Here is a 27414-nt window from a genome sequence, read left to right on the forward strand (position 1 = left end):
CACTTAATTAATTGATTTAATGATTAAACAAATGTTAATGATGTATTGATTAGCCTTAGGAGTTGTGTTAATGGTCAAGTCAAAAATATATGGGTGTATTAGATGGTTGGTGCAAATGTTTTGCTAACTTTAGAAGAGATTTTGAAATGACTGGGCTGCCACACTTTGACGGACATAATATTATAATTCTAGATCAAGATGAAGATCATTTGAACATCATTTTCTTTGACGACCCAAGACTTTTGCTCAGTTTTGTATATGTCTTTTATACTGGTCATTTTTTTGTTTTAATTCAATACATGATTAATAAATTGATACTTTACAAAACAATTTGTATTTTTCTGAAGTTTGTAATTACTAAAAACAAATTTCACAAACTTAAATGGTTTGGGGTTTTAAGGTCACGCCTCCTTGTCAGAGCCCAGCAATCAGAACTCTTTTAAAGAGTGATGTAATCAGGACCACCCACTTTTCCATCTTCGGTACAAATACACCAGCTTGTCTCTGCTAACAACAGCCTGTGCATATCAGATAAGGAGGAAACAGTATCACATACATATTGGCCAACATCAAATGAAAATGTAACACACGAAAACAGGACCGCCCACTTATCACTCTGCGTAAAATCACACCAGCTTGTCTCAGCTGACAGCAGCCTCACATATCAGCTAAGGAGGAAGACGGTATATCAAAAGTAAAAAGAAAGACACCATCAAATGAAAATATCCCTGTGTGATCTATTGGTTTCTGCTTTCACTCCCATTAAATGACAGTAAGTCTAGATGCTGTCCGTGGTGCTGAAAACCTGGATCAGTAAATTCCGAATAAAACTTCTTTACCCGATTTAACTGTAACTCATGTAACTCACTTATTTTATTGGCAATGATGCTTTGTTGAGTCTAGAAAGGCGCAAAGTGGGTTACAGAAAATTTAAATGAAGTAGTTTTACTTAAAAACCAAAAAGATTTGAACAATCAGTTCAACTTTGACTATAGTGCTTCACAAAAGTAAAATCCATCCAGTTAAATCTCTTTATCCCCAAGTCAAGAAGGAATCAAATGCAGAAGCACATTGTGGGAGATACAAGGTGCAGACACATTAAAAGCACTTTTTTGTGTGAACATTATAAAACAGATTGATACACATTAAGCAGTTTGTAACTTTACATCCAGACGTACATCAGTCAGAAAAAGCAGGCGATGACCAGCCCATCCAGCAGCTTCATCTCTGATTGTACAGAATCCCTTGTCAGGGTAACTTCTGAAGTCATGACTAAACTAATTTCCAGCTTTGCCTTCAGCTTCATCGGTTAGATTAAATTAGGAACTAAACTAAACTAGGAGGGAAATACAGTCAAGCTACTTAAGTGGGTGAATTTTGTTTATCCACTAGAGGGCAGCCACACAAAGATTCCCTTATAAATGGTTCTGATGCATCAGGAAAGCACTGTAGAGAGACCCAGGTATGCCAGTGAGGAACGGATAAAGAGCAGACGGATCCACCAACTAGCTGTAATATATAGTATTTTCATTGAATTTAAACAAATTAATATAACAGTGTCAGAATGTCAGATCCATGTGACTTTTTATGATTGATGAACTTTGAAAGCCTGAATATAACTGAGGAGGCCCACGGACCCCATTATGTGTGAAACACCATTGTGGTGCTGAGAGAAACACAAACAGCTCTCAGTCTGACAGGACTGCTGATAAGACCCAGATGAAGTTTATCACCTGACTTTGCCCCCCGCAGGACACCCCCACCCCTGTCATACAGACACCTTCCTAACGGACCTCTTGATTTGTACTGATCCACAGATATTAAAAGGACCTACTGCAGTGACATTTTAAAACTGTATAAAACATAATAAAGACTGAAACAAAGGCCTGAGGTCAGACCCTCTGTATGCAGCACACAGTGTTTCTGCAGAGTCTCACACTCACATCCTGTTTCTGCTTTTCAGAATAAGTCTGATTTCACTGCTCTTTGCTCATTTGCAATATGAGGAAGTAACAGTTTAGAAAAGAACTAGACTTATTTGATTCATTTGTTTGTAGTTTAAACTCTGTGAGCACGAATGATTCACTGTGAAGACCAGCTATCAATAATTTTGCTATGAAATCATGTTTCTAAAATGATAAGATTCTAAATGAAATCAAAATATTTATTCCTGGTAAGAGCAGGATAAAAGCAGCATCAAACTGTTTTCCTTTTTACAGACAAGAAATAGACAGAAAATGCATTAGTGCACAAACAGTTTATGAAAATCAAAGATAGATGGAAGATTTTAAAACATTTAAAACCCACAAATAGGGAGGCAGTGAGGTTAAGGAGAGTCAGGAAGTGAGTGTCAGTCTCCACAGATCTGAGGTCAGCGATACACACATAAGGCTCCTCTGATGCTCCTCTTCATCCTCTTCTTCACTGATGGGCCTCCAGGGGAGGATCACTTACTCTGGGACTCCACCATTCAGCGTAGTTAAGATGAAGATACATTTTGCACAATATACTTACTACATCTGTATGTTTATATTCATATTGTTCCATGAAGGTTGATCACTTCCCGATTATAGTCTGTGGTGGTAGCATGTTGACTGACTTATTTTAGAATTGACTGCAGTCTTCTTTGTGTCCACTATGTGGCAGCAGTATACAGGAAATATCTTATTCTGTCACAGCTGCTGGTGTGTGTAAAAATTCACATACTATGATAACAAGTAATTCTGCCTCCAACTGTTTGTCAGGGATCTGGGCAGGAATGAATTACATGCCGACTGTACATACAACAGAGATGGGCTCCTGGGAGAACTTTGCCAGAAGTTGAAACACGACTTTAAGAATGACACTGATCCAGAAGTGGATAGTTTAGGTCCAGAAAGTAAAAATCCAGTTTTAGATGTTGTTTCAAACAACTAGTTGTGTAAAGTGCCACAGACACAGAGTACTCAGCTGGTTGGTTGAAACTAAATCTTGGTCTGGATTTTTACTTTCTAGACCTGAACTATCCACTGTTGCACTAACCTCCACCTTCTTGGGGGAGGGAGTCAGTCCAGACCAGGTCCCGCCCCCCAGCTAATAGGCTCCCTGGAAGCTGAAGGGTGTTCCAGCTAGACAGTGCTAAGTGATCTGAGTAATGGGGGGAGCACAGTCACAACAGAGGTGGATGTATCCCCCCCAGGAAGAAGTGATGGGTGTGGAGGGCTTACCTCATTATTAGTCACTGTTTCTCAGTGGTGCTATACTTTGTCTCTCTTGCTGACAGTTTCTTGCTGATGTAGAGCCCTGGGCACTGCTCTTCCTCCTCCTCTTCCTCCCCCCCTGCCCCCAGACACCCTCCCTCCCGCAGTGACACACACCCCATGGCAGTGCTGCTGGCCTCCTCAGCACATGCAGGGCTGCCCTTAAAGAGCCACACATGCCCCAGCCAGTCACTGCTGTAAAGGTCGACGTTGGTCAGGTGGGCTGTGGTCTGTCAGTAGGTGACACAGAAGACAGCAGAACTCGTATCAGCCAATCAGAGAGGAGAAAGTGGATTTTTCATTGGACTGATGAATCACCGATAGAGACAGAGAAACAATGCAGATTTGGAGAATCAGGAAGTGAGTGTCAGTCTCCACAGATCTGAGGTCAGTGAGACACACATGAGGCTCCTCTGATGCTCCTCTTCATCCTCTGATGGGCCTCCAGGTGAGAATCACTTACTTCAGGATGCTTATTTCTTCACTTCGTGTTTATAATGACTAACAGCAGATATCCCAGGAAAATGTATAAATTCATTATAATTTGACAGCACGTAGTTCAGCCCTTAACTGTGTATGAGCCTTTCAATGGACGGACATCATATGGATTAATGTCGGGAAGGAGGTTATATTCAGAGTACAGGCAGTCGCCAGGTTACAAACCAGGTCGGTTCCCAAAGTCAGTCTTTAAGGTGGATTTGTAGGAAAGTCAGAAAAGTAAATGCAGTACATGCAGTACATGATAATAATTATCATTATTATTACTGCTATACAGTAAAAAACAAACATACAGTACTGTACTTCCAGCCAGCAAACTGCTGAAGCCATGCAATGATTTCAGGAGCGTCACTAATAGCCTGTCCGTTTGTTTTTACAAACCATTGTATTTACCCCAAATTTTTTATATAAGAGGCTTCATGACAGCCCGATCGTAAGTATGAGCTGTCCATAAGTCGGCCTCCTTAACTCGGGGACTGCCTGTAATGACTTCTGGGCTGACTGACTGATTTTAGAATTGATTGCAATCTTTTGTTTGTCCACTATGTGGTAGCAGTACACAGAAATGTTCTAATTCTATTATTACACTTGCATGATGGACTGACAAAGTCTGCAGATATACTGACATATTGCAGTACCACCATATCTGTACCTGTAATCAAATCAGTCACAGTGAAAAAATCATTTGTGTTTTTATACACTGACACACATTTTTACAATGTGGTCTTATGGACAACATTGACTGCCATATATTACTAATACCCCTATCAGTGTGTGAACTTTTATATGCAATACAATTTATAAATGTCATGATGAACCAAACAGGACTTAAAGCTGGAGGAGAAAAAGCAACAAAGACAAATCAAATAATTTTTCAAATGTTTATTGTTTTGCACAAAAAGTAGCAAAGGTGTTCATAAATAAAACAAAAATACACGAGACAAAATGAAAAGCAAACAAACGGCAGGACATGACAAACTTTCTGTGGTCAATCATTTCGGTATGGGCACAGATCCTACTCAGTATTTGGAGGGGAGCGTCTGTAAAAGCACAAAAAAGGAACACGTTTGAACTACAGCACAGCTCCATTACCTCTCTGTCTTAATAAAAAGCCCAATAAGCATCTTCCAGCTTGAATTGCCATTTTTATATGTCTTTAGTGTTAATGTCGTGTGAGCAGATTGAGTGACGGTCTCTGCAAGGGGTTTCAAACCCACACGCTTTCGCGTTCGGACACCTACACATGAGAAACTTTAAACATTACAAGCTAACGTTAGCTGGCTCACTGGAGAAGCTCTGCAATAAGGGGAAACGAGTCTAATTTACGCCGTTTAAGCTACCATTGGCTAACTAGCTAACAGCTACTATAACTCCAAAGTTTAACTGAGATGTCAAGAAAATCAGTTACTAGCATACTTGACATTGCAATATTTTGTCCGAGCCATTATAATTATAAACCATATAATAAAATTTGAAATATGCACGCCAATACGGCAAATAATAACCTTAACAACACCATATTCGCTGCAGCCTCCCGGATCCTTCTCTTCTGGGTCGTTTGAAGGGTGCGCGTGACGTCAAACGCAGAGCGTGCTAATGACAGAGAGTGCGCGTGCTGCAGCTCGTACTGACTGGTAGCGACAAACGTCACAAATATTGCGACAAATGAAATACTTTGGTGTATGGCAGAGGTGCAGAGTTTTGACGGACTACAGTATCCAGGAACAACTAGATGCAAAACACAAGAAGTCCGAGATATTTGTTAAAATATGGGGCTACCTTCTTATACGTGCAGCACGATTCAGTTGTATTCGCTTAGTTGCTTACTGGATAAATCTATGAGCGCTGTGTGTCAGTGCACCCAAGACAACAACAGATAAGTCGCAAAATAAGGACAATCATGAGCTATGATATTCTATGCAGTAGTGTTGTTCTTCAACACAAAAGACAATGCATGTTGTGTTCAACACAGAAAGTAGCACGGTGATAACGAAAGCGTGTTCAGGCCTGAAACTTTAAGTGCAATGTGTGCGTTGATCTGAGAGGCAGTCATACTAAGCCACAGTGAGTACACCCACAGAGGCGATCCTACTGGGCCTCTTGTTTTCGTATTGATCCACAGAAATTAAAAGGACCTAATGCAATGGCACTTTAACACTAGAACTGCCAAATCTACGCAAATTTGCGTAAATTCCCTGGGCCTAACACCTACTAGCATCCCTGCTGAGAGTTTCTTGGGCCATTGTCCTCCTGCTTTTGTTGTGCAAACACACCCATTACCTGTGAGGCCTGGCACATTTGCATTTTTTTACTCAGAGCAGCTAAAATCCAAGGCAGGCTAAACCTCTGTGTGTGACATGGAAACCTTCACAAAAGTCTGCCATATCTATACCAAATATCCCACATGCTGACTGACCTGCAAATATGAAAGACACACATTCACAAAATATATGGAAGCACAAGTCTGTTTTATTTATAAAAAAAATTGAGTGTTTCAAACTTTGCAGTGTTTGCAGACCCAGTGACCATCATCCCTGCATTTGGCGCAAGTGAATTTGTAACACTTTGCACTGGTAAACCTGCTGCGGTTTCTGTTGCAGTTCTCCTGTACCTGACACTGAGTTGTCCATACAAGTCCTGGCACAGCAGCAGCCTTCCTCTGTCCCCATAGCCTTTTGTGGCATAAATTGGCAATGGAGTTCCTTGGCTAGATGACTCAAAAATAATCTTCTTTTGCCTTCCCACCCTGTACATGCCTTGTACAGAACGTAGGAATTTGCCACCACCAGGTCCAGCATGTTGTAAAATACAGCTACTGGCCACCTGCATGTTGCTGCTCTTACGGAATACATGCGCGCCATTTGGTCCAACACATTTACACCACACTATAACAGCAGAGAGAGAGAGAGTCATGAGTGTATTTGCTTTTTTTCTACCTTCTTTCTATATAGGCCTGTATAGTACATATCAGAAAACATTGTAGCACTGATGTAAAATTATACACACATTCACATACCTTCATGTGGTTATAGTCTGTTATCGTGTTGGGTTTCCTCTTTCTGCCTTCACAGATCGCCACATCTTGGTCCAAGGAACTCAGAACACATACAATCTTGTTTTTTTAGGTGCATAAATTGTCAAGGAGACACTGCCACTTCTAAGCACTGACGCGGAGAATTCCTCTTGCTGTGCAGTGTCCTTTGAAATTGGAGGAAGTTCATACCAAACTTTATTCCCTGTGCTCAGTAGTGTTGTTTTGCGCTGAAGCAGTCTGTGTGACAGTGCCAGTGAGGTGAAGAAATTGTCCGTTGTGACATTTCTCCCGTCATCCAGAAATGGCTCCATCAGACTCATGACCATGTTCTCTGCCAGCCTCTCCCTTTTCTGGTGACTGGGGTCCTTTCCCAAGTTAGGGGACACGTTGCAGACGTATTTGGTCTCCAAATCCGTGGCCATCCAGAACTTGATCCCAAATTTGTCCGGCTTGGATGCGATATACCAAGTGACATGGAATGGATCCACATCTACTCCACGTTGTCTTTCCACCGGTGTCCCTCAGGGCTCGGTTCTTGGCCCTCTCCTATTCTCCCTCTACACTAAATCTCTTGGCGAAGTTATATCCTCACATGGCTTCTCCTACCACTGCTATGCCGATGACACTCAACTCATCCTCTCCTTCCCTCCCTCAGACACTCATGTCTCCACTAAGATCTCTACATGCTTGGCAGACATCTCATCTTGGATGACCACTCACCAGCTAAAACTCAACACTAGTAAAACTGAGTTGCTTTACATCCCGGCTGACTCATCCCCCCTCCAGGACCTTGCGATCTCCTTTGACAACTCCCTGATCCGTCCTTCGGTTTCTGCTAGAAACCTTGGAGTTACCATAGATGATCGGTTGTCATTTTCCTCACATATCGCCAGTCTTTCTCGCTCTTGTCGGTTTCTCCTCTTTAACATCAGGAGGATACGTCCATTTCTTTCCACCCAGGCTACCCAGATACTCGTCCAGTCCCTCGTCATCTCATGCCTTGACTACTGCAACTCGCTTCTAGCGGGTTTACCACTGAGCGCCATCCGTCCCCTCCAACTGATTCAGAATGCAGCTGCTCGTCTTGTTTTCATCCTTCCCAAGTTCTCCCACACCACTCCTTTGCTGCGCTCCCTCCACTGGCTTCCTGTAGCTGCACGCATCAGATTCAAAACACTGATGCTCGCATACAAAGCCAAAAATTCTCTGGCACCATCCTACCTAAAGGACCTCATCACACCCCGCTCTGCACCACGATCTCTCCGATCCTCCAGCACTGCTCGACTGGTCCCACCTCCCCTCATGGCACAAGGAAGACACGCATCTCGGCTCTTCTCTGTCCTGGCACCTAATTGATGGAATGAACTCCCCCTAGATGTCCGAACAGCTGAATCCTTGAATGTCTTCAAGCGACGACTCAAAACTTTTCTTTTTCAGAAATACCTGACGTAGAACTTCTATATTCTTACTCGACTCTTTTTCTGGTGTGTGTTTTAAAAAAATTAAATAAAATTAAAATTCTGCACTACTCAATGGCGTTCTCAGAGATAGTATTCGTAGCTGGGGTCCTTATTGAGCTAGCATCGGAAATTCATTGCAGAGTCTCAAAGCACTTATGTAAGTCGCTCTGGCTAAGGGCGTCTGCCAAATCCTGTAAATGTAAATGTAAATATACTGCATGGACAATGAACCTTGGTCGAGAACAGCTGTACATCTATGTTCATGTGTTCTCCTGGAGTGAAACTTTCAGCACAGTTCTTGGTGAAGGCTGGCAGAGAACGTGGTCATGAGTCTGATGGAGTCATTTCTGGATGACGGGAGAAATGTCACAATGGACAATTTCTTCACCTCACTGTCACTGTCACACAGACTGCTTCACTTTACTGGGCATGGTGAATAACGTTTGCCGTGAACTTCCTCCATTGGCAAAGGACACTGCACAGGGAGAGGAATTCTCCACGTCAGTGTTTAGAATGGCGCGCATGTATTCAGTACGAGCAGCAACAAGCAAGTGGCCAGTAGCTGTGTTTTACAACATGCTGGACTTGGTGGCGGTGAATGCCTACGTTCTGTACAAAGCATCTACAGGGTGGAAAGGAAAAAGAAGATTGTTTCCGATTCTTCTAGCCAAGGAACTCCATTGCCAAATACAGGGATGATGGTCACTGGGTTTTCAAACGCTGCAAACACAGACTTTGAAAGATAGACAGACTGTGTGGGACAGTAACCACTGAGACAAAAGGCAGAAAGATGACGAAGAGATGAACCTGGAACTGAGGCACGGATACATCAATTTTTACATGAACAGCCAAACATGCAAAGCTGGAGAGATCACACAAAAACAAAATTCACTTTTGGTGTTATAATTCAGTGATGGCCAATGAAAATGAAATGACATTTTATTCTGTATGTGTATGAGCATGTCAAAAACCATGGACCATGACTTCACTCAGCTTATGACATTTATATACAAACATGCATTGGAGACTGAAGTGTTAGCATGTTTTCATTTTATTCATTTCATTCTATTAGCAACTTTTCATTCTATTTTCACTCAATTTGTTTTATAAATAACACAGACTTGTGTTTCCATATATTTTGTGAATGTGCGTCTTTCATATTTGCAGGTCAGTCAGCGTGTGGGATATTTGGTATAGATATGGCAGACTTTTGTGAAGGTTTCCATGTCACACACAGAGGTTTAGCCTGCCTTGGATTTGAGCTACTCTGAGTAAAAAATGCAAATGCGCCAGGCCTCACAGGTAATGGGTGTGTTTGCACAACAAAAGCAGGAGGAGGATGGGGCTGAAGACCTGCGAAAATCACAGCAGGGGTGACAAACACCTTGGGACTCTCAGCAGAGAATAAAAACTCGGTAAATCTAGTGTTAAAAACGGCATAATACATAATAAGGACTGAAAGAAAGGCCTGAGGATAGACCCTCTGTATGCAGCACAGTCTCACCAAGTAACTAAAAATATGTCAGCTGCTTTATGCTCATGCACAAGAGAAATATGCAGGGCTGCCAACTCTAACGTATGTGGCGTGACACACGCTCTCTGACTCTCACACTCATGTAAGAGATCTTAAGACAATTCTATATTATTCCATTATGAACCTAAAATTTGCAACATCAAAAGTGCTGTGGTAGTTTCAAACAATCCTGACTATTTACAACTAATGAAGCTGTTACATGCATGTGAATGCCTGTGCAGAATACCATGTGAGCTAAAATGATACTTTGTAAAGACCAACTATCAGTTATTTTATGTTGCTAAAATAAGATTCCAGATATTCCTAAAATATCTGTTCCTGTAAACAACAGAACAAAGACAACATCAACAATGTTTTCCTTTTAACTGATAAGAAATACACAGAAAATGCATCAGTGGACAAACACACATCGTAAAGATTATAACCTCTGACAGTATGTACTGGCCCTCACTGTTTTCTGCAGTGTCTCTCCCTCTCAGCTCTTCATTTCACACTTTATTTTTGAATCTGCAGAAAATAGCTGTGAGTCACATGAATGACACAGGAAACCAAGCAAACTGACTTAAATTTTTTAAATATTCCCCCTGCACTTGCATGTTCTCCCCATGTCGGTGTGGGGTTTTCTCTGGGTTCTCCTGTTTCACCCCACAGTCCAAAAACATGCTGAGGTGAGTTGGAGTTACCATATTGTCTGTAGGTGTGCATGTGTGTGAATGGTGTGTTTGCCCTGCAATGGGTTGGTGCCCCATCCTGGGTTATTCCCTGCCTTATGGCCATAGCTTCCCAGATAGGCTGTGGACCCTCATGACCCTGCACAGGACAAGTGGGTATAGAAGATGGATGCATGGATGGATGGTTGAATAATATTAATGGTTATTAGCTGGATACTGTCATTCATGAGGTCTTCTTTACTCCTGCTGAAATTTTTATTTTATTACCGAAGGAGTCTATGCATTGATAGTTTATGTTCTTGAGTAACAGAAATGTTATGACTTGATGAAGCTCTAGAGATGATTTTATCACTTCCTGTTTTAAGTGTCCACTCCCCCTTCACTCTGCCTGCTGTGTGTGAGAATAGAAACGACAGAGACAGGGAAGGTACAGAGGATGAGGAAGTGAGTGTCAGTCTCCACAGATCTGGGCTCAGTGACACACACACATATGGATCCTCTGATGGTCCTGTTTCTTCTCATTGCTGGGCTCACAGGTGAGTGTCACTCATTACAGTGGTACTGAGTAGAGATCTCTCTCCTGCTCTTCCACACACTGTCAGCTGCAGTTTGGAGATCATGATAGAGATCTGCTGCTAGTTACAATAATGTGGTCCTGGATATTTTGAATACTTTTTGATGTTTAACAAATGACACATTCTTGCATACAGGGGAAGCCACTTATAGTGATCACGGTACTATGGAGCAAATGCTTGGGACAGAGCCATTCCTGTGCAAATACTGTTTAGATAATTCAGTTATAGTAATAAAGCAGTCCGCTAACACTGATCATTTTGGGTCTTTTTCGACATGACGACCTATAGAAAAAATGAAAACTGAGGTAGTAATTCTTTTTTTATATATAATGTAATTTCACTTTGATCGTCCTGTAACTTTGCCTTGCGGTAACCTGCCTGCTTCTGGCTAGTTACCTAAGGCTAATGCTGCGTGCACAGAAAACATGAAAATGTGCTGTGAAAATACAAATGTAGTGAACTGAATATTTATGTACAGTACTGTACTGTATTATAGCGTATTTGAATTATGCACAGTTCAGTAATTTAATTTGTACAGTACTGTAATTTGAAAAGCGTTTGAAACAGCTGTACTGTGTTTTGACATCGTCAATAAAATTCAGTGAATAGTTACGCTGTGCAGTTTATTACCTTATATTCATGTAAAAATATACAAACCTCAATTAGATATTAATCTGCCTGAGGCATAAAGAAGAAGAAAAAAATTGGTTATACTGATCATCGACTTATAGTGATAAATTTTGCCCAGACAGACGTGATATAAACAGTTTCCACTGTAATTTCAAAAGAGAAACATATACCTCATGAATTTCTAATTTCGTTTTTTTAAAAAACAGATTTCATTTGTTTTTTAAAGTGCTTGCAAACTATTTCAGGAACAGTGATATTTAAGACATGACCAATCTATCGTGAATCAGATTATTGATATTATAAGTATAATATCTAAATATACTGTGTGATGATGTCATCTCTCCCTTTTAGTGATCAATCAGTAAAAAGACACTGTTACTGCAGATAAGATGCCCTCGTCTCTTGTACCCTGTGATTTTCTGTTAGGCTGACTGGGGTCATTTCAGCAGTACAGGTGGTTATGTGAGCAGACGGCCGAGATGCCATCTGTCATTTCTGTGTGTACAGTCAGTGGGGTCTAAACACCCAGCTTCATGTGCTACTGGAGCAGGTCTGTGTTTATCAGGGCTCAAGATCAACCTCAGGGATCGAGATTAGACCTGGTTGTCTTTCACTCTACAGTGGGTTTGGAGAGCTAGTTAACCTCTAGCTGGTAGAGACTAGGGGCAGTGTGGGGGCCTCACACCCCCAAGCTTGTGGTTTTGATATCCGGCCCAGCTCTCGTGGGCAGTTTGCATGTTCTTCCTGTATCTATGCTGGTTTCCTCTCAGTTCTCCGGTTTCTTCCCACAGTCCAAAGACACATGGTTCAGGTGAATTGGTGCTTCTAAAAGTGCCCATAGTGACTGTGTGTGAGTGTTTGCCCTGTGACAGACTGGCATCCTGTCCTGGGTGTTCCCCTGCCTTGTGCTCTGTGCTGCCTCAGATCAGCTCCACACTCGCTGTACTGTAATGACCCTGTACTGGATAAGCATGTGGAAGATGGATGGCTGAACTAAAATACATTTAAATACTTTCTGTATCTCATTCTTAAGTCAAATACCACAGAATTAAGTTTACAAATGAAGCCTTAGTGTCACAGGGGTGTGGTCGTCCCACACCGTGACAAGCCCATTCATTCACCTCATCTAGGCCTTTTACTAGGGATTTAAGGTCCTGGTTTTCCTCTCAGACCCTAGAACACACTCCCAGACTCAGATTCCCGATCCCACATCCCGCTGTAGCCCTTCCCAAGATCCGACACCTGTTTTGTTTTCCTGTGTCTCTCCCTTGTTCTTGTGACAAAATGACAGTCTTTGTCTTTTAAACATCCCCGTGGTTCTAATAAACGAATGTGACCCTAATCCAAGCATTATACAAACATTATACAGTTACTTAGAGATACTGTGATGTGGAAAATGTGAATTCAGTTGGTTGTTCTCCCTGCAGGTGCTGACAGTGTGTCCACAGTTGGATGGGTGACTGTATTGAGAGGAGGATCTGTCACCATCCCATGTTTCTATGATGACAGATATAAGGCACATGTGAAATCCTGGTGTAAAGGGAGTTATTGGAAGTCATGTACTCCCATAGTACACACTGACTCTCGACAGGAGGGTAACGTGTCAATCAGAGATGATCCTGACCAGCGAGTCTTCACTGTGACCATGAACAATCTGACAGCTGGGGACTCTGGTTGGTACTCATGCTTTGTAAATATCAGTGGAGCTTCAGATGTTGGAGATCGGGTTTACCTGTCAGTCACTGAAGGTAAGATGTCTGTACAAAATATCTGATCAGACCCTTTTCGTACATATATTTCTATATAAGTATGAATGCAAATGTTCATTGTTTGAGCTGAAAATGACTGTAAAGTATTTATTTGTAAATAAGGATGGAATTAAAATAAATACAAGGAATGAATCAGCCAATGTTAAGCTGCATTTTTGTACATTAGGGTCCAAATATGCACATTTATCATTTATGTGATAAATACAATCAGAGAGAAGTAACAGTATCAGTTTAAATGGGCTACATCAGGGGTCCTGCAACTTTCAGGGGGAAATTTGGGGTTTGGTGGCAGGATTGACTCTCCAGCCACCGGAGAAAACTTCACACTGTTCCATTCCATCCGAACTAGTGTGGGGCTGAGGTATCACCTGCCGCACGGCTGCTCTCAGGTTCTCATCCCTGAGGAGGGTCATTGTGTGGTGGGTGTGGCAACGCGCTGTATCAGGACACACTTCTTACCTCCCTTCAGGGCTGTAAATTTATATCCATCAATACATCCATCCATCAATCCATACATCCATGCAAGGAACAACCTAGGATGGGACACCAACCTGTCGCAGGGCATGCACACACAGACACACACAGATACACACACACACACAGACCTGTACTTATATCTTCGTGGGGAGTCTCCATTCATTTCTATGGGCACAACCCTAATCCCGACAATGACACCCTTAACCCCTACCAAGCCCTAACCTTAACCATAAGTATTCAAGCAAAATACAAGACTCTTGGCATTTTTAGTTTTTTTATTGCAGTCACATATTTTTAGAGAACTGAATTTCTCCTTATGGGAACTAAAAAAATGGTCCCTACAACGTCAAAATAACAGGTTTTTATCACATTGTGGGGACATTTGGTCCCCACAATGTAATGTCTATCTGACCTTTACAAATACTCACATACAGCCATTGCGCAGTGGGGAGCCAGCACAGTGAGGAATCCCTGGAGGAAACCCCACGATGACATGGGGGGAGCATGCAAACTCCACAGACACAGAGCCATAGCAGAGAGTCAGACTCTGGTTGCAGATGTGTGAGGCAACAGCACTAAGCACTACATCACCGTGCCATTAGCAAAGCAGATTTTAATATTCTTTGTTTAATATTCTACCTCTTTATTAATTTGTGTATAAATGGTGTAATAGGGAGAGAGAGTTAATCAGCCTGGTAATTTTCATATTGTCCCTGCAGGTGTGTCCACACTGAGACGAGTGTCTGTACAGAGAGGAGGATCTGTCACCATCCCATGTTTATATGGTGACAGATATAATACTCATGTGAAAAACTGGTGCAGAGGGTTTAATGTAAGTTCATGTACTCTCATAGTACTGACTTTCCACAGGAGGGTAAAGTGTCAGTCAGAGATGATCCTGACCAGCGAATCTTCACTGTGACCATCAACAATCTGACAGCTGAGGACTCTGATAGGTACTGGTGTGGTGTGAAGCGTAGTGGAGCCTCAGATGTTGGAGATCGGGTTAACCTGTCAGTCACTGATGGTAAGATGTCTGTACTGCAGACTGTAGCCAATGAAATGCACAGTATGTAACATGTCATTTAGCCAGAAAGGAAGGACGTTAACAGAAATATTAAAGGAAAAGATGCTTTAATATTATAAAAATCTGCATTTTATTTTCATTCAATGTGATAAACGAGACTTGGAAGAAGTAACAAGTGACAGTTTAAATGGGCGACTTCATGAGGTTAAATATGATAAGTAATATGTTAAGAAATGTCAGTTTATTTGACAAACATTTACATATGCATGTTGTAATGGGCTGATATTCATAAACATTTCAATGCTATGCAAATCTTTGAGTGTTTTATCTGTGTGTTCAGGTCCTCCAGGGCTGTCAGTAGACAAACAGGAGGTGATGCGTGTGGAAGGAGGCAGTGTCAGTGTTCAGTGTCGCTATGGAAACAACAACAAACCAAAGACGTGGTGTAAGATTGGGGGCTCCTGTGCATCAGAGAAATCTGGGGGTTTGGATGGGAGGCCTGTCCTGATCAGGGATGACACAGAAAATAAAGTCTTCAGTGTGACAATGAGTGGGCTGGAGAGGAAGGACACTGGCTGGTATTGGTGTGCTGCTGGAAACCTGCAGATTCCAGTTCATATAACTGTTAAACGTAAGTAATTTAAATCTGCCTGTGAATTATTTATGCTTGAATATAAATAGATACATACTAATCAACCCAGCAGTTTCACTCACGAAGGGGTTTGTGCTTCTTTGTGGGGATAATCCCCTATTTATCAGCTGTTGTGAAACAGAGTTATTTATTGGGATTATTGTTTCAATGCTAGTGGCACGGTGGTCCAGTAGGCGGCGCTGTTGCTTCATGCCTCCATGTTTACGGGTTTGAATCTGGCTTCTGCTCTGTGTGTGTGGAGTTTGCATGTTCTCCACATGCTGTGTGGGTTTCCTCCAACAATCCAAAAACACGCAGTCAGGCTAATTGGTGTTTGTAACAGAGAGTGTGCTTAATAGTAAATAAATGCTGCTTAATAGTTCCTACAGTATCTAGGGCTGCTGCCCCAGAGACAGTTGCTAGTCCATATAATTCTAGACAATATAATTTCTCACGGGTGGCATGGTGGTGCAGTGGTTAGCACTGTTGCCGCACAACAGTGCCCATTGTTTCCGGGATAGGCTCCGGACCCCCCGCAACCCAGTAGGATAAGCTGTTTAGAAAATGGATGGATGGATGTTAGACTAATACCTTAGTTATTGTTATAATTTAAGGGATAAAAAACATTTTGTTGTGTTTGTCAATGTGTTATTTCAAGCAAATTCGGTATTTTCTAACAGCAAAAGCCCTGTCATCATGTTTTAGGTGAGAAATTATCCATCCATCCATCCACTTTCCAAACCACTTATCCTACTGGGTCGCGGGGTGTCTGGAGCCTATCCCGGAAGCAATGGGCACGAGGCAGGGAACAACCCAGGATGGGGGGCCAGCCCATCGCAGGGCACACTCACACACCATCCACTCACACATGCACACCTACGGGCAATTTAACAAGTCCAATTAGCCTCAGCATGTCTTTGGACTGTGGGGAGAAACCGGAGTACCCGGAGGAAACCCCACGATGACATGGGGAGAACATACAAACTCCACACACATGTAACCCAGGCGGAGACTCGAACTCGGGTCCCAGAGGTGTGAGGCGACAGTGCTAACCACTGCACCACCATGCCACCCCCATTAGTCTAACAAAGTTTTCAAAATGTTTTTGAAGTACGTAGCTAAATACCGCTCACTATAGTTCTTGTCCGGGACTATGGTGCCATCTCTGAATTAAACAGACTCCTTGGGGTGCCTTGTTTTATGAAATCTGCTTGAAAACTTTGTCGGTTACCTTCCATATTGGAATGTTGAAGATGTTTTTCATGTATATTGCTAAATACTGCTCACTAGTTCCATCCATCCATCCATTTTCCAAACCGCTTATCTTACTGGGTCGCAGGGGGTCCGGAGCCTATCCTGGAAACAATGGGCACAAGGCAGTGAACAACCTAGGATGGGGGGCCAGCCCATCGCAGGGCACACTCACACACCATCCACTCACACATGCACACCTACGGGCAATTTAACAAGTCCAATTAGCCTCAGCATGTCTTTGGACTGTGGGGAGAAACCGGAGTACCCGGAGGAAACCCCACGATGACATGGGGAGAACATACAAACTCCACACACATGTGACCCAGGCGGAGACTCGAACCCAGGACCCAGAGGTGTGAGGCAACAGTGCTAACCACTGCACCGCCATGCTGCTCCCTCACTAGTTCCTACAGCTATTAAATTAATAATAAACTGGGAGCATCTTATTTAAAATAAAACTAATAAAATACAGCTAAATTGTTTTATTAATTAAATCTTATTGATTTTAAATTTATACTGATTTGTCATACATCCGTTACGGCACTTTATCCCGCTGATTAAACAATTGTAGTTGGATACTTTACCCAACACCGAGGCCTGCAGCGGGGCGTCCGGGCCTATGCCAGAGCCCCAGAGCTGTGGTGCTAGAGATCGACTTTTATTTAAATTAGAAATATATTATTTTATACTATTCACAAATAAGACAGATTAATAAATAGAGGTAATGTGCCTTCTGCCAGGATGGGGCTGCTGGCTGTCAGCTTCTTACACCCAGGACCAGCGGTTAAACGAGATGTTACAGTCACTCTGCAGTCACCCTGCAACAATTTGTCAACCGGCGGCCATTTTCTTTCATTGACACTTCCTTCTCATGGGCTTATCGCTCACGGCTCCAAAAGCTCTTGCGCTGACGCCCCGTTACCCACTGCCGCGGACATTAGCTGACCGACATGTCTAGACATGCAATACGCATAAATTCCCCCCCCCCCCCCCCAAAACAGGATGGCTGTGTTTTACCGATATAAAATAGTGTATTTTGTTTAAAGGATAACCCTTTAACAGTACATAACTACTGCTTTTACCATTTAAAACTGCCAGCCCCTCTTTCCTCTCTAGCTAGAAAAGCTTTACGCGTCCGGTGAAATTAAAAGTTTTATTATGCCTTAAAAAATAATTAAAATATTGCATTAATGAATTAATGTAATGTATTTTATTCTTTTAAAGACTATTGATTCCAATTTGGTGCCATATGCTTGTACTGAAAGATTAATTTACACATCAGCCTTAACTCTTTGTTGTGGTAGTTTTTAACTTCCGAGTCACAAGACAGAAACAGAACTGATCTTTCAAATCTCTTTACTTTACATTTCAAACATAAACTTACACTCAGTACCTCCATCCTTCTTTCTTCTTTCTTTGTCTACACCCTCATCCCATTACGTCAACAAACCCACACAGGATTGTGGGTAATGTAGTGAACACATATATGTAAATACCTTAGGACTACATCGTTAACAAATACATTAAAGCACACATTTGAATGACTCAAACATCTCTTTTAACAGAAACATCAGTTCACAGCACTCTTAGAGAGACATCCTATAATACAGCTCTGGTAACCTCATCAGATACAGGTCCTGCTCTGTATAAAATATATCAGTTTCTGATCTTTATGCTACTCCTGGAAGCTGTACTGAGTCCTCAGGATGCAGCAACTTGTAGTTTATGATCAGTCTGGAATATGACAAAAATCACAGCATTTTCCACAGTCATACAGCCAGTCACTTGTTATTTATACAAATCCAGACAAATCCATGTAGTTTGCAACATAATTCAGGCATTGTTACTAAAAGTGTGCAGACATGTCTGTAGTTGGTTTTTCATTGCAGGAAAGACCAGTGTTACAGTTGTACTCTGTAATATCTGTTCCAGTGCTGCATCCATCCATTGTGTGAAACTGCTTGTCTAATTCAGGGTCCCTACGGGCACAAGGCAGGAAACGTCCCATGACAGGGTGCCAACCCATTACAGGACACACTCACACTCCATTCCCTCGTACAAGCACACCTACCGGCAATTTGACAACTCCAATCAGTCTCAGCAGGTTTTTGGACTGTGGGGGGAAACCAGAGTACCTGGAGGAAACCCCACAATGACACGAGGAGAACATGCAAACTCCACACACACAGAACTCTGACAGAGACTTGAACTCACATCCCGAAGGTGACATTGCAAACCACTGCACCACCCTGCTACAATAAATCCATCCATCCATCCATCCATTTTCCAAACCGCTTATCCTACTGGGTCACGGGGGGTCCGGAGCCTATCCTGGAAGCAATGGGCACGAGGCAGGGAACAACCCAAGATGGGGGGCCAGCCCATTGCAGGGCACACTCACACACCATTCACTCACACCTACAATAAATACATTATAATATTTTCATAAAATAATTAATCTCACCTGTTCACTATCAGTGCCCTGGGATATTAACACTTTGGTCATGACCCTAATTCATTTTTCTCCATCTAATCATTTTCTCTGTAGAATATCTTTCATAATTTATATTTCAGTTTCAAGACTGACCTTTTCTTAGTCTTTATTGACTAACAGAACACTGCTTTTTATTAACAATCCTTTCTCCTGTTTCCACTGCTCTCCTTTTCTCTGCACATGATGAAGAAGGAGGGGATAATGAAAAACGGAGGTAAGCATTCAGCAGCATTTACAATAGTGTGGGGGTCCAGCTAGCAGCATTTACCTGATCACACAGTGATGGGAAACTGTCATTTTAATTTTAAGAGAAACAAATATTTTTAATTTTATTTTCTTAATAATAAACTTAAGATCCCATCCCATCCAGGGTGAGCCCTTGCCTTGTGCCCTGTGCTGCTGGGGAATGACTGCAGGCCTGTTTTTACAAAATAGTGTAACATGTTGTGTGATAATATCTAGCTATTTTTATGTTCTTTGTTAATGTCTCCTGTTCCTCACATGTGTCCTGTGTAATAGTACAGATGTGGCTGTACCGTGTTTCTATAAAGCATGTAAGACTTTACTGTTCATATCCACCCTCTTATTCAGCTCTTTGGTCCAGCTGGCTCTGTATGTAGGACTGAGCTTATTGGTGCTGCTGTTGGTCATCATCATCACATGGAAAGTGCGGGACAAACACAGTGAGTGGCAACTTCATGCTTTTATCCTTTTCCAAAGATTGCTTGACAGGGACACAGACAGCAGCATTCTGACACACAGGTCTATTCAGTGAAATTAAAACATAAAACGTGGTCACGACCCTTTGGAAAAGGAATAACAGTGCAGAGCTAAAATCCACAATAGTACAAGCAGGACATCAGAGGACAGCAGCCCTGAAGGAGCCTTTCTAACCCAAACCCTTTCCTCCATGATCCTGCAGACTTTCCTCTGACCCCCTGAGTCTGTGTCCACCCAGTTGAGCTTATAAAAACCCTCCCCGAGTTAGTTATTCTAACCACGGCCGGCTGGGATTCACTGACTGGTTACCTGCAAGCGCGGGCTGGTAATCAGTTGTCATGGAAATAAAAAAAACTATTGCCCCTATTGAGTAGATAGTTTTACTCATTAATTAGACTTGATAATATTTTCAGATGTATGTACATGCTGATTAAAAGGGAATGTGTTTGTTACAAAGCAAGTCATCTGTGTCGGTTAAGGACAGAGACAATGGTGTCAGCAGAATAATTTTCTATTTTTTTCCTCATTTCTTTCCTTGTAGAGAAAAATGTGGCTGGGGGCCAAAATCTAGGAAGGACAGTAAGTTCATGTTTCATATGGGAAGAAACTCTGTCATGCTCCGATCGTGCCGATCCTCTTGTGTGCCACGCCCCCTCACCTACCTCATGTTGAATCCTCGTGTTATCAGCTGCTTTTTGTTACATCTAATTAGTCCTGTGTATTTAAGTCCGCCTCAGAGTATGTTTCCCCATTCAGTGTATTTCCGAACCCACAAATGCTACCCAGGGTCATTAACATCTTAATGTTACTGGTGGTCCTTGAGTTCCCGATGGTGCCATCCCCTAATAAATCCCTCGTTTACCCGACTGGATGACTCCCTTCGCCTGTTTCCCTGCTCTGTACGTATGACAGGTCAGCAGATTATTGTTGTGCCGGTGAGATCTGCGCTTTCCAGTATGCCTCACGAGCACTTGTATATAGCCCCATGTAGTTCACCCTCGCATGTCTTTAGCATCATGTAAATTACTCACTTTTATGTACACGCACAAAAAACACGTCACGTCTGGGGAATATTAAGGGGACAGTATGCGGGATGAGGAGAACAGTTTTTTTTTTTTGGGAAAAAATAAATGAACAGCTTCGGTCTTCCTTAAAACGTGACATTTTGGCGACGAGAATAGAGCTTGCACTTCCACCACCTTCACCTTCTCTTGCACTTCCCGGCGAACCTCCTGTCCCTTGGACTCGCTGACAGGAATCATTCCAGACATACTCGGATGCCCTGGGACAGCATGAAGTCAGCGACGCTCGGAAGAAAGCCATACTTATTCACTGCTTAGGCACGGAAGGACGGCAGATCTTTCGGACGCTCGGACCTGCGGAGATGTATGAAGACGCTGTTTCACTCCTGGGTTCTCACTTCGCAGCTCCACAAAGTGTCATCCTGTGGCAGATTCTTTTTCGCCGAAGGCGACAGCAGCCGGGTGAGTCCGTACATCAGTACGTGGCTAATCTGCGTGGTTTAGCCAGTCTTTGTAAATTTGGTGGCATGCAGGATGAATTCATTCGTGGTTAGCTGGCTGAACACTCTAACCACCCTAAAATTAGAGAGCGACTGTTGACGGCAGCACATGACCTCGCTAGCGCTATACAAGTCGCGTTTCAAATTGAAACAGCAGCGGAGTTTACGTCTAAATTACCTTACCCCGCTGTCACCTCGCTCCCTGCACAATAAGTATCTGCATCACAGCCACCTTCGTCAGGACTATCTGAAGTTGGTTCAGACATGCATTATACTCAGACACCGCGAAAGCAATGACAACGCTGTGGGAATTGTGGCTCATTCTCCAATGTGTCGACCCGCCCGTCCGATCCTCCTGGATGCCGTGGAATCCCCGTGTTTACCAGCTGTTTCGAAGTGTCTTCATTAGTTTTGTGTATTTATGTCCAGGTCAGAGAATGTTTCCCTAGTTCTGTCATTGTATTGTTATGGTGATTTTTGTTCCGTATGCCGATCCGGCTCCCTATTAAATCCCTTTTTGTCCTTCGCCTGTTTTCCCAGTCCGAGCTTGCCGTATCATGACGCCGTGTTACTGGGGCCCGGAGCTGTCCTGCCCATAGGCAACGGTGCCAGCGCTGTGGCAAAGTTAACCATTTTGCCAAAGTATGCCGGTCGACCCCTGCAAATTCTACAGCGCTGTCACTCTCCACTGCACCTCCATCTGCTTCTACAACTATTCACACTGCCAGCTTTTAAAACCTGTACTGCAGAGCTGGACAAAGTCTGCCTTCCCCTCTTATTGGGTACTGGGGCCACATTCTCTCTGTTAAATCTAGATACTGTACGGTAGTTTTTTTCCCATGTGCCACTTTCTAAGGCTGTTCCTGCTCCATGTGGCTATGGCACTTCCAAAATTCACATGTTATTTTATCGGCTATCAGTCCGCTGTGGCTCTAAACTAGTCCCAGACTTTCCCTTTCACGTCTCGCACCATTTTGCCAACATGGGCCTTGACTCTTTTATTGCCCTTGGATTCTTCCTACTGGATACGACTGGATCTGCCGTTTTAACTTGCCATGGCAGCAGCAGTCCCCTGTTGGAGGGCGTAGGCTGTCTCTCCACATTTAATCACCAACCCCTACTTGTCCCATCTATAACTTCAGTACTTCAGCTCCCATGTTGAGTCCCCTGGCCCTTCATGATGGTGTTACTGCTGAGCTGCGCCACCTGCTGGAGGCAGACATTATTGAGCTAGTTGATGCTTCTCAGTGGATCTCAAATCTGGTGATAGCTAAGTAGAAATGCAGGAGTCTGTGTCTCTGTGTCGACCTCCGGGCTGTAAACAAGGCCGTCGTCCCTGACAAGTACCCCCTCCCTTCCATAGTAGAAGTCACGTCCCACTTTCATGGCTCGATGGTCTTCACAAAACTGGGCCTTCGTCGGAGCTATCTGCAGATCCCTCTCCAGCCTGACAGCCAGAATCTCACGGCTTTTGTGACGCATACTGGAGTGTTTCAGTGCACATGGGTCTCATTTGGGCTTAGCTCTGCCCCCAGCTGCTTCCAGAAGATTATGACTACCATCTTCACTGGCATACCTGGGGTGATTATCTACCTCGATGACATCATGGTCCATGGATTCTGCCTCACGGCTGAGGGCCTCATTCCACTTCAACCTAATATTGAGGCCATTCAGCGTATTTCTGGACCCACGAATGCTAACCAGGTTCTCTCTTTCCTGGGCATGACAGCTTATTACCTGTGTTTTTTGCCTCACTCCTCCGCTACCACAGCTCCATTACATCAGCTGCTGCAGAAAGATGCATTTGGATGCCAGCCTGCTTTGAGGCTTTCCAGCTCCGGAAGTCCCATCTCACATCACCTCCTATCCTGGCAAACTTTTCCCTCTCCTGCCCCACCTCTGTCACCTGTGATGCCTCAGCTGTGGCAGTTGGAGCTGTACTGTCACAGCTGCAGGATGGAGTGGACTGGCCCATTGGCTCTGCCTCCCGTGCTCTCACCCCCACCGAACGGAAATATTCCGTGGGCGAACGTGAGGCTCTAGCCTGTGTCTGGGCCTGTGAGCGGTGGCACATGTATCTTTATGGCAGGGCATTTACACTGCGCACTGACCACTAGGCCCTGACAGTACAGTACAATATCATCCTGTTTTACCCCAGGTTGTGATAACGTTGTGGCAGACCTGCTGTCCCGCTACAGCCAGTATCCTGCAGCACCTGACTCCATCTCTCAGGAACCAGACCTCAGCCAGATGATGCACACACCACTGAAGGCAGCTGTCTCCTTTGATGAACTCCGGCTGGCCTCAGAACAGGACCCAGTCCTTCCTCAGCTTCGTACATACATTCGCACAGGCTGGCCGACTGAAGTCTCTGCTGAGGTGACCCCTTACCACAGGGTCAGGGATGAGCTTTCATGTTGGAATGAGCACTGCGTAGCTCGTGGAGCTGTCACAGTGGTGCCAAGCAGCCTTCAGGCCCGTGTTCTTAGCATGGCACATGAAGGCCATTTGGGCATTGTACATGTCAAACCACGTTGTAGGGACCTAGTATGGTGGCCTGGCATTGATAGGGACATAGAAAATCTAGTTAGGGATTGTGCAGCTTGCCTTATGAGCAGGAAAATGGGCCAACCTGCACCACCCCCTCTGCAGCCTCCGGTTTGGCCCATCCTTGGGAACATCTCCAACTGGATATCTGTGGGGAACTACATGGAGTTCCACACCAGCAGCGGTTCCTCCTTCTGGTGCATGATCTCCACTCTAAGTGGCCTGAGGTGGTCTCCACTGGCACTGTCACGGCACGGGTACTCACTGACTTTTTAGACGCCCTCTTTGCTCGATGGGAACTTCCTCTGGCTATTACGACGGATAATGGGCCCCAATTTGTGTCTGCTGAGTTCGAAGCCTTTCTGACGGATCCAGGCATCCCTCACATCTGCACAGCTTCATATCACCCCCAGGCCGATGGCGGACCGGAGCGTCTCAATCAGACCCTTAAGTATGGCATCTGAGCCCACTTAGCTGAAGGTTACCCCTTTCAGCGGTGCTCCTTCACACACTGCTCCATTACAGGGCCACCAAGCACAGCACAACAGGCTGCTCGCCAGCGTCACTTATGTTGGGCTGCGAACTGCAGCTTCCACTGGATCGACTCAAGGCCAGTGGCCCCTCCCCCTACATGCTGCCACAGGGTGTCCGCCCAGCAGCACAAGATGAAGCTGCGGTTTGATCAGTCCTGGAAGGCGAGGAACCCCACTATTGCCGTTAGGTTATGTACTCACACAAAAAACAAGTTACGTTTGGGGAATATTAAGGGGACAGTGCTCAGGAAGAGGAGAGCAGTTTTTTTGGGAAAAAATGACTGAACAGCTTCGGTTTACAACCTGTCTCGTGTCTTCCTTAAAACGCGACACCCACCGTTTGCGTACCTGACGGTCCAGCGTCTGACCTTCCTGTGTTTTCATACTGTGTTAGGTCTGGTGCTCGTTGGGTGCTTCTTATTTTCCTGCTAAAGACTGCAGATAAAGAGCATGTTCTACCCCGACAAGCAAGTCTTTTTGTTCTTTGCTGCTCTTTCAATGTCTTGGTCTGCTTGGTGCCACAATATTATATGAAAAAAAAACTGAATCCGAACTGTCAACAGCCTGTAACTCGTTCAGTTTCTGTATAAAAAGATGATGTAAAATGAACGAGGTGTGAATGTTTTGAACACTCAGCTGTAACTTTGTTCTAGCTGAACCCAGACCCTGAATATGCAGTAATAGACAGAACTGGCATCAGCGAGGGAGACCCCCCAGGACAGGTAAGGCACAGGAATAAAGTACATACAATGATATCATGAGGCTGCGGGGCTGGTCTGTTCAACTGATCATTCAGGTTATCGGCTTATACTGTATGTGTAATCATGTTACATAATGTGTGTACTTATGTACTTGCGCTGTAAATAGAGTGTTGTAACAGTGTAATATCAGAGTAGTGTCTCCTGTGTGTGTTTTTGATAGTTCCTACCCCCAGTGCTTGAATCCTAAGATTCTATCAGGTCTGGACGCTGTTCAGCCAAATGGCTATTTCAATATTAGTTTAAATACTAGAACCTGTGGCCATAGGTGGAAATTAGTGGGAGAACATTTTAAAACGAATTTGAGGAAGCACTTCTTTACACAGTGTGTAGTTAGAGTATGGAATAGTCTAACTGTTAGTGTAGCGCATCAAACAGCTCCAAGGACTGTGCCGGTTCTCCCCTTATTATTCAGTACCGGGTGCCGGTTCTCCTCTTGTTATTCAGTACCGGGTGTCGGTACTCCTCTTGTCATTCATTACCAGGTGCTGATAGTTCCTTTATTATTCATTGCCAGTTCAAAAGTGAGTTACTGCATTATGGTAAAAATGGTTTCTAAATGGAAATAAAAAGTCTTAATTTTGGACAATAACTTTAATGGTAAAGTCATTTACTTGTACACTGGATTATCTCCAAATTCATCAATAATGACGTTTCATTGTTGTTAGTTAAAGAATGGACAGGTGGTTCTGTAGAGATACATGGTCATAATGTTCCTCTCTCAGACCCCTGAGGAGCCTGGTGCTGATGTCACCTACAGCTCCATTGTCCTGCCAGTTCTAGAGGTAAGATGGTTTCATGTAAATCAGTTTTTGTGATACTGCTCCTATGCCCATACCAATGAGAGCGACAAGTATATCAATAATGTACTGACTGGGCAGGTACATCTACACCTCAGCTGATCTCTCAGATCCATGTGTATCAGAATTAGCAGTAATGAACCAAGAAGTACCATGATACCCCTGATATTTCATAGTGATTCACATGGGAGGTTTGGGAGTTTGGGAGTGGATTTGTAGTTTCTGTACAAAGGTTGGTCTTGTACCTCTACTGTAAGCAGCTAAATACTCTCAGCAGGTGTCCTCAGGATGTTCTTCACACTGTCCTGCTGTAACCCCAGCCAGCGACGTGATCTACAGCTCAGTCACCCAGAAGCACAGAGAGGTGAGTTTGGACAATCTGCTGTAACATGAGCTGTGATACATTTAGTCTGTGCCATGCTGCATGTGGGTCATATGTTCACTGGTTATAAATGATGCCACCGGCCATGGAAGAAAATCTCGACTGCACTGTTTAAAGAACAGCATTACTTTTTATAACGTAACTGCCGTACTTAACGATTATGAGAAACATAAAACACACTTTAGTTCGACCTCCTAATGATAATTCAGTCTATTGGACATCTATAGACAACAGTAGTGGCTGGTTCCAAAATAAAGGAAAAACACCACAACTAAATAAAGTGACACTTTATAAGAAGGACAAAATCCATACATCTAAGCAACACCCAAGCAATCCATGACCCCTGACGATCAGATACACAAACCAATACAAGACGCATCACAGACCCGCGCCGCCCAGCAAGAACCAATGGTAACTGCAGCCCCCCCTGAGCACCCCACACCCACTAAGCCACCAGCCAGGGGACGCCAGCCCACAGCCACCGCATACATCAACTGGCATGCCACCAAATTAGCTGGCACGTCAATTAACGCAAGAAGCAATCGCCAAGCATCACCCCCCCAACAGACAACCCAGCAAGCGTGAAGCAGTCATGCAAAGCCAAAGCGACCCCACCGCCAGCCCATGACAACCCATGTAAGTCAGCATCCATAGACATCCACCAGCGTAGTTACTGCCACTTCCTCTGCCCCGCTGGTCAGTGGTGCCGTGGAGGGGATATCACACACCTAGCACGTTTTCCCAGTCTCCGGGAATCGAAGAATAACAAAATCATCACTCATCCCCCTTAGTCCGCTGATAATTTTACTTTTGTCCTGATATTGCTGACCGTTTCGGTATTTTATAACCATCTATTCGT

General features: G+C 43.7%; 1 protein-coding gene and 1 long non-coding RNA gene across 11 annotated transcripts in view; one reads left to right on the forward strand and one right to left on the reverse strand.

The window, feature by feature from the left end:
* Positions 1 to 4604: 4604 nt before the first annotated feature.
* LOC125740753 (uncharacterized) lies at positions 4605 to 5316 on the reverse strand. Its single transcript, XR_007397758.1, has 2 exons — positions 5243 to 5316; positions 4605 to 4777 (listed from the first exon to the last, which is right to left on the reverse strand). It is a non-coding gene; the product is annotated as an uncharacterized LOC125740753 (long non-coding RNA).
* Positions 5317 to 9663: 4347 nt separating this feature from the next.
* Positions 9664 to 27414, forward strand: part of LOC125740746 (CMRF35-like molecule 1) — a 187563-nt gene continuing 169812 nt past the window's right edge. For 2 of the 10 annotated variants that reach the window (XM_049012333.1, XM_049012332.1), the window contains exons 1-11: positions 9664 to 10433; positions 10844 to 10972; positions 13069 to 13389; positions 14607 to 14914; positions 15255 to 15545; positions 19483 to 19507; positions 19885 to 19976; positions 20555 to 20592; positions 25269 to 25337; positions 26099 to 26158; positions 26448 to 26537. In XM_049012333.1, coding sequence (XP_048868290.1) covers positions 14728 to 14914; positions 15255 to 15545; positions 19483 to 19507; positions 19885 to 19976; positions 20555 to 20592; positions 25269 to 25337; positions 26099 to 26158; positions 26448 to 26537 — 852 coding nt within the window. In that variant the 5' untranslated portion in view covers positions 9664 to 10433; positions 10844 to 10972; positions 13069 to 13389; positions 14607 to 14727. Of the gene's footprint in view, positions 10434 to 10843; positions 10973 to 13068; positions 13390 to 14606; positions 14915 to 15254; positions 15546 to 19482; positions 19508 to 19884; positions 19977 to 20554; positions 20593 to 21353; positions 21498 to 22075; positions 23685 to 25268; positions 26159 to 26447; positions 26538 to 27414 lie in introns of those variants that run through there. The other 8 variants (XM_049012337.1, XM_049012335.1, XM_049012334.1 and 5 more) reach the window with 6 other exon arrangements.

Source organism: Brienomyrus brachyistius, chromosome 4 (assembly GCF_023856365.1).
Source record: "Brienomyrus brachyistius isolate T26 chromosome 4, BBRACH_0.4, whole genome shotgun sequence".
NCBI classification, from domain to species: domain Eukaryota; kingdom Metazoa; phylum Chordata; class Actinopteri; order Osteoglossiformes; family Mormyridae; genus Brienomyrus; species Brienomyrus brachyistius.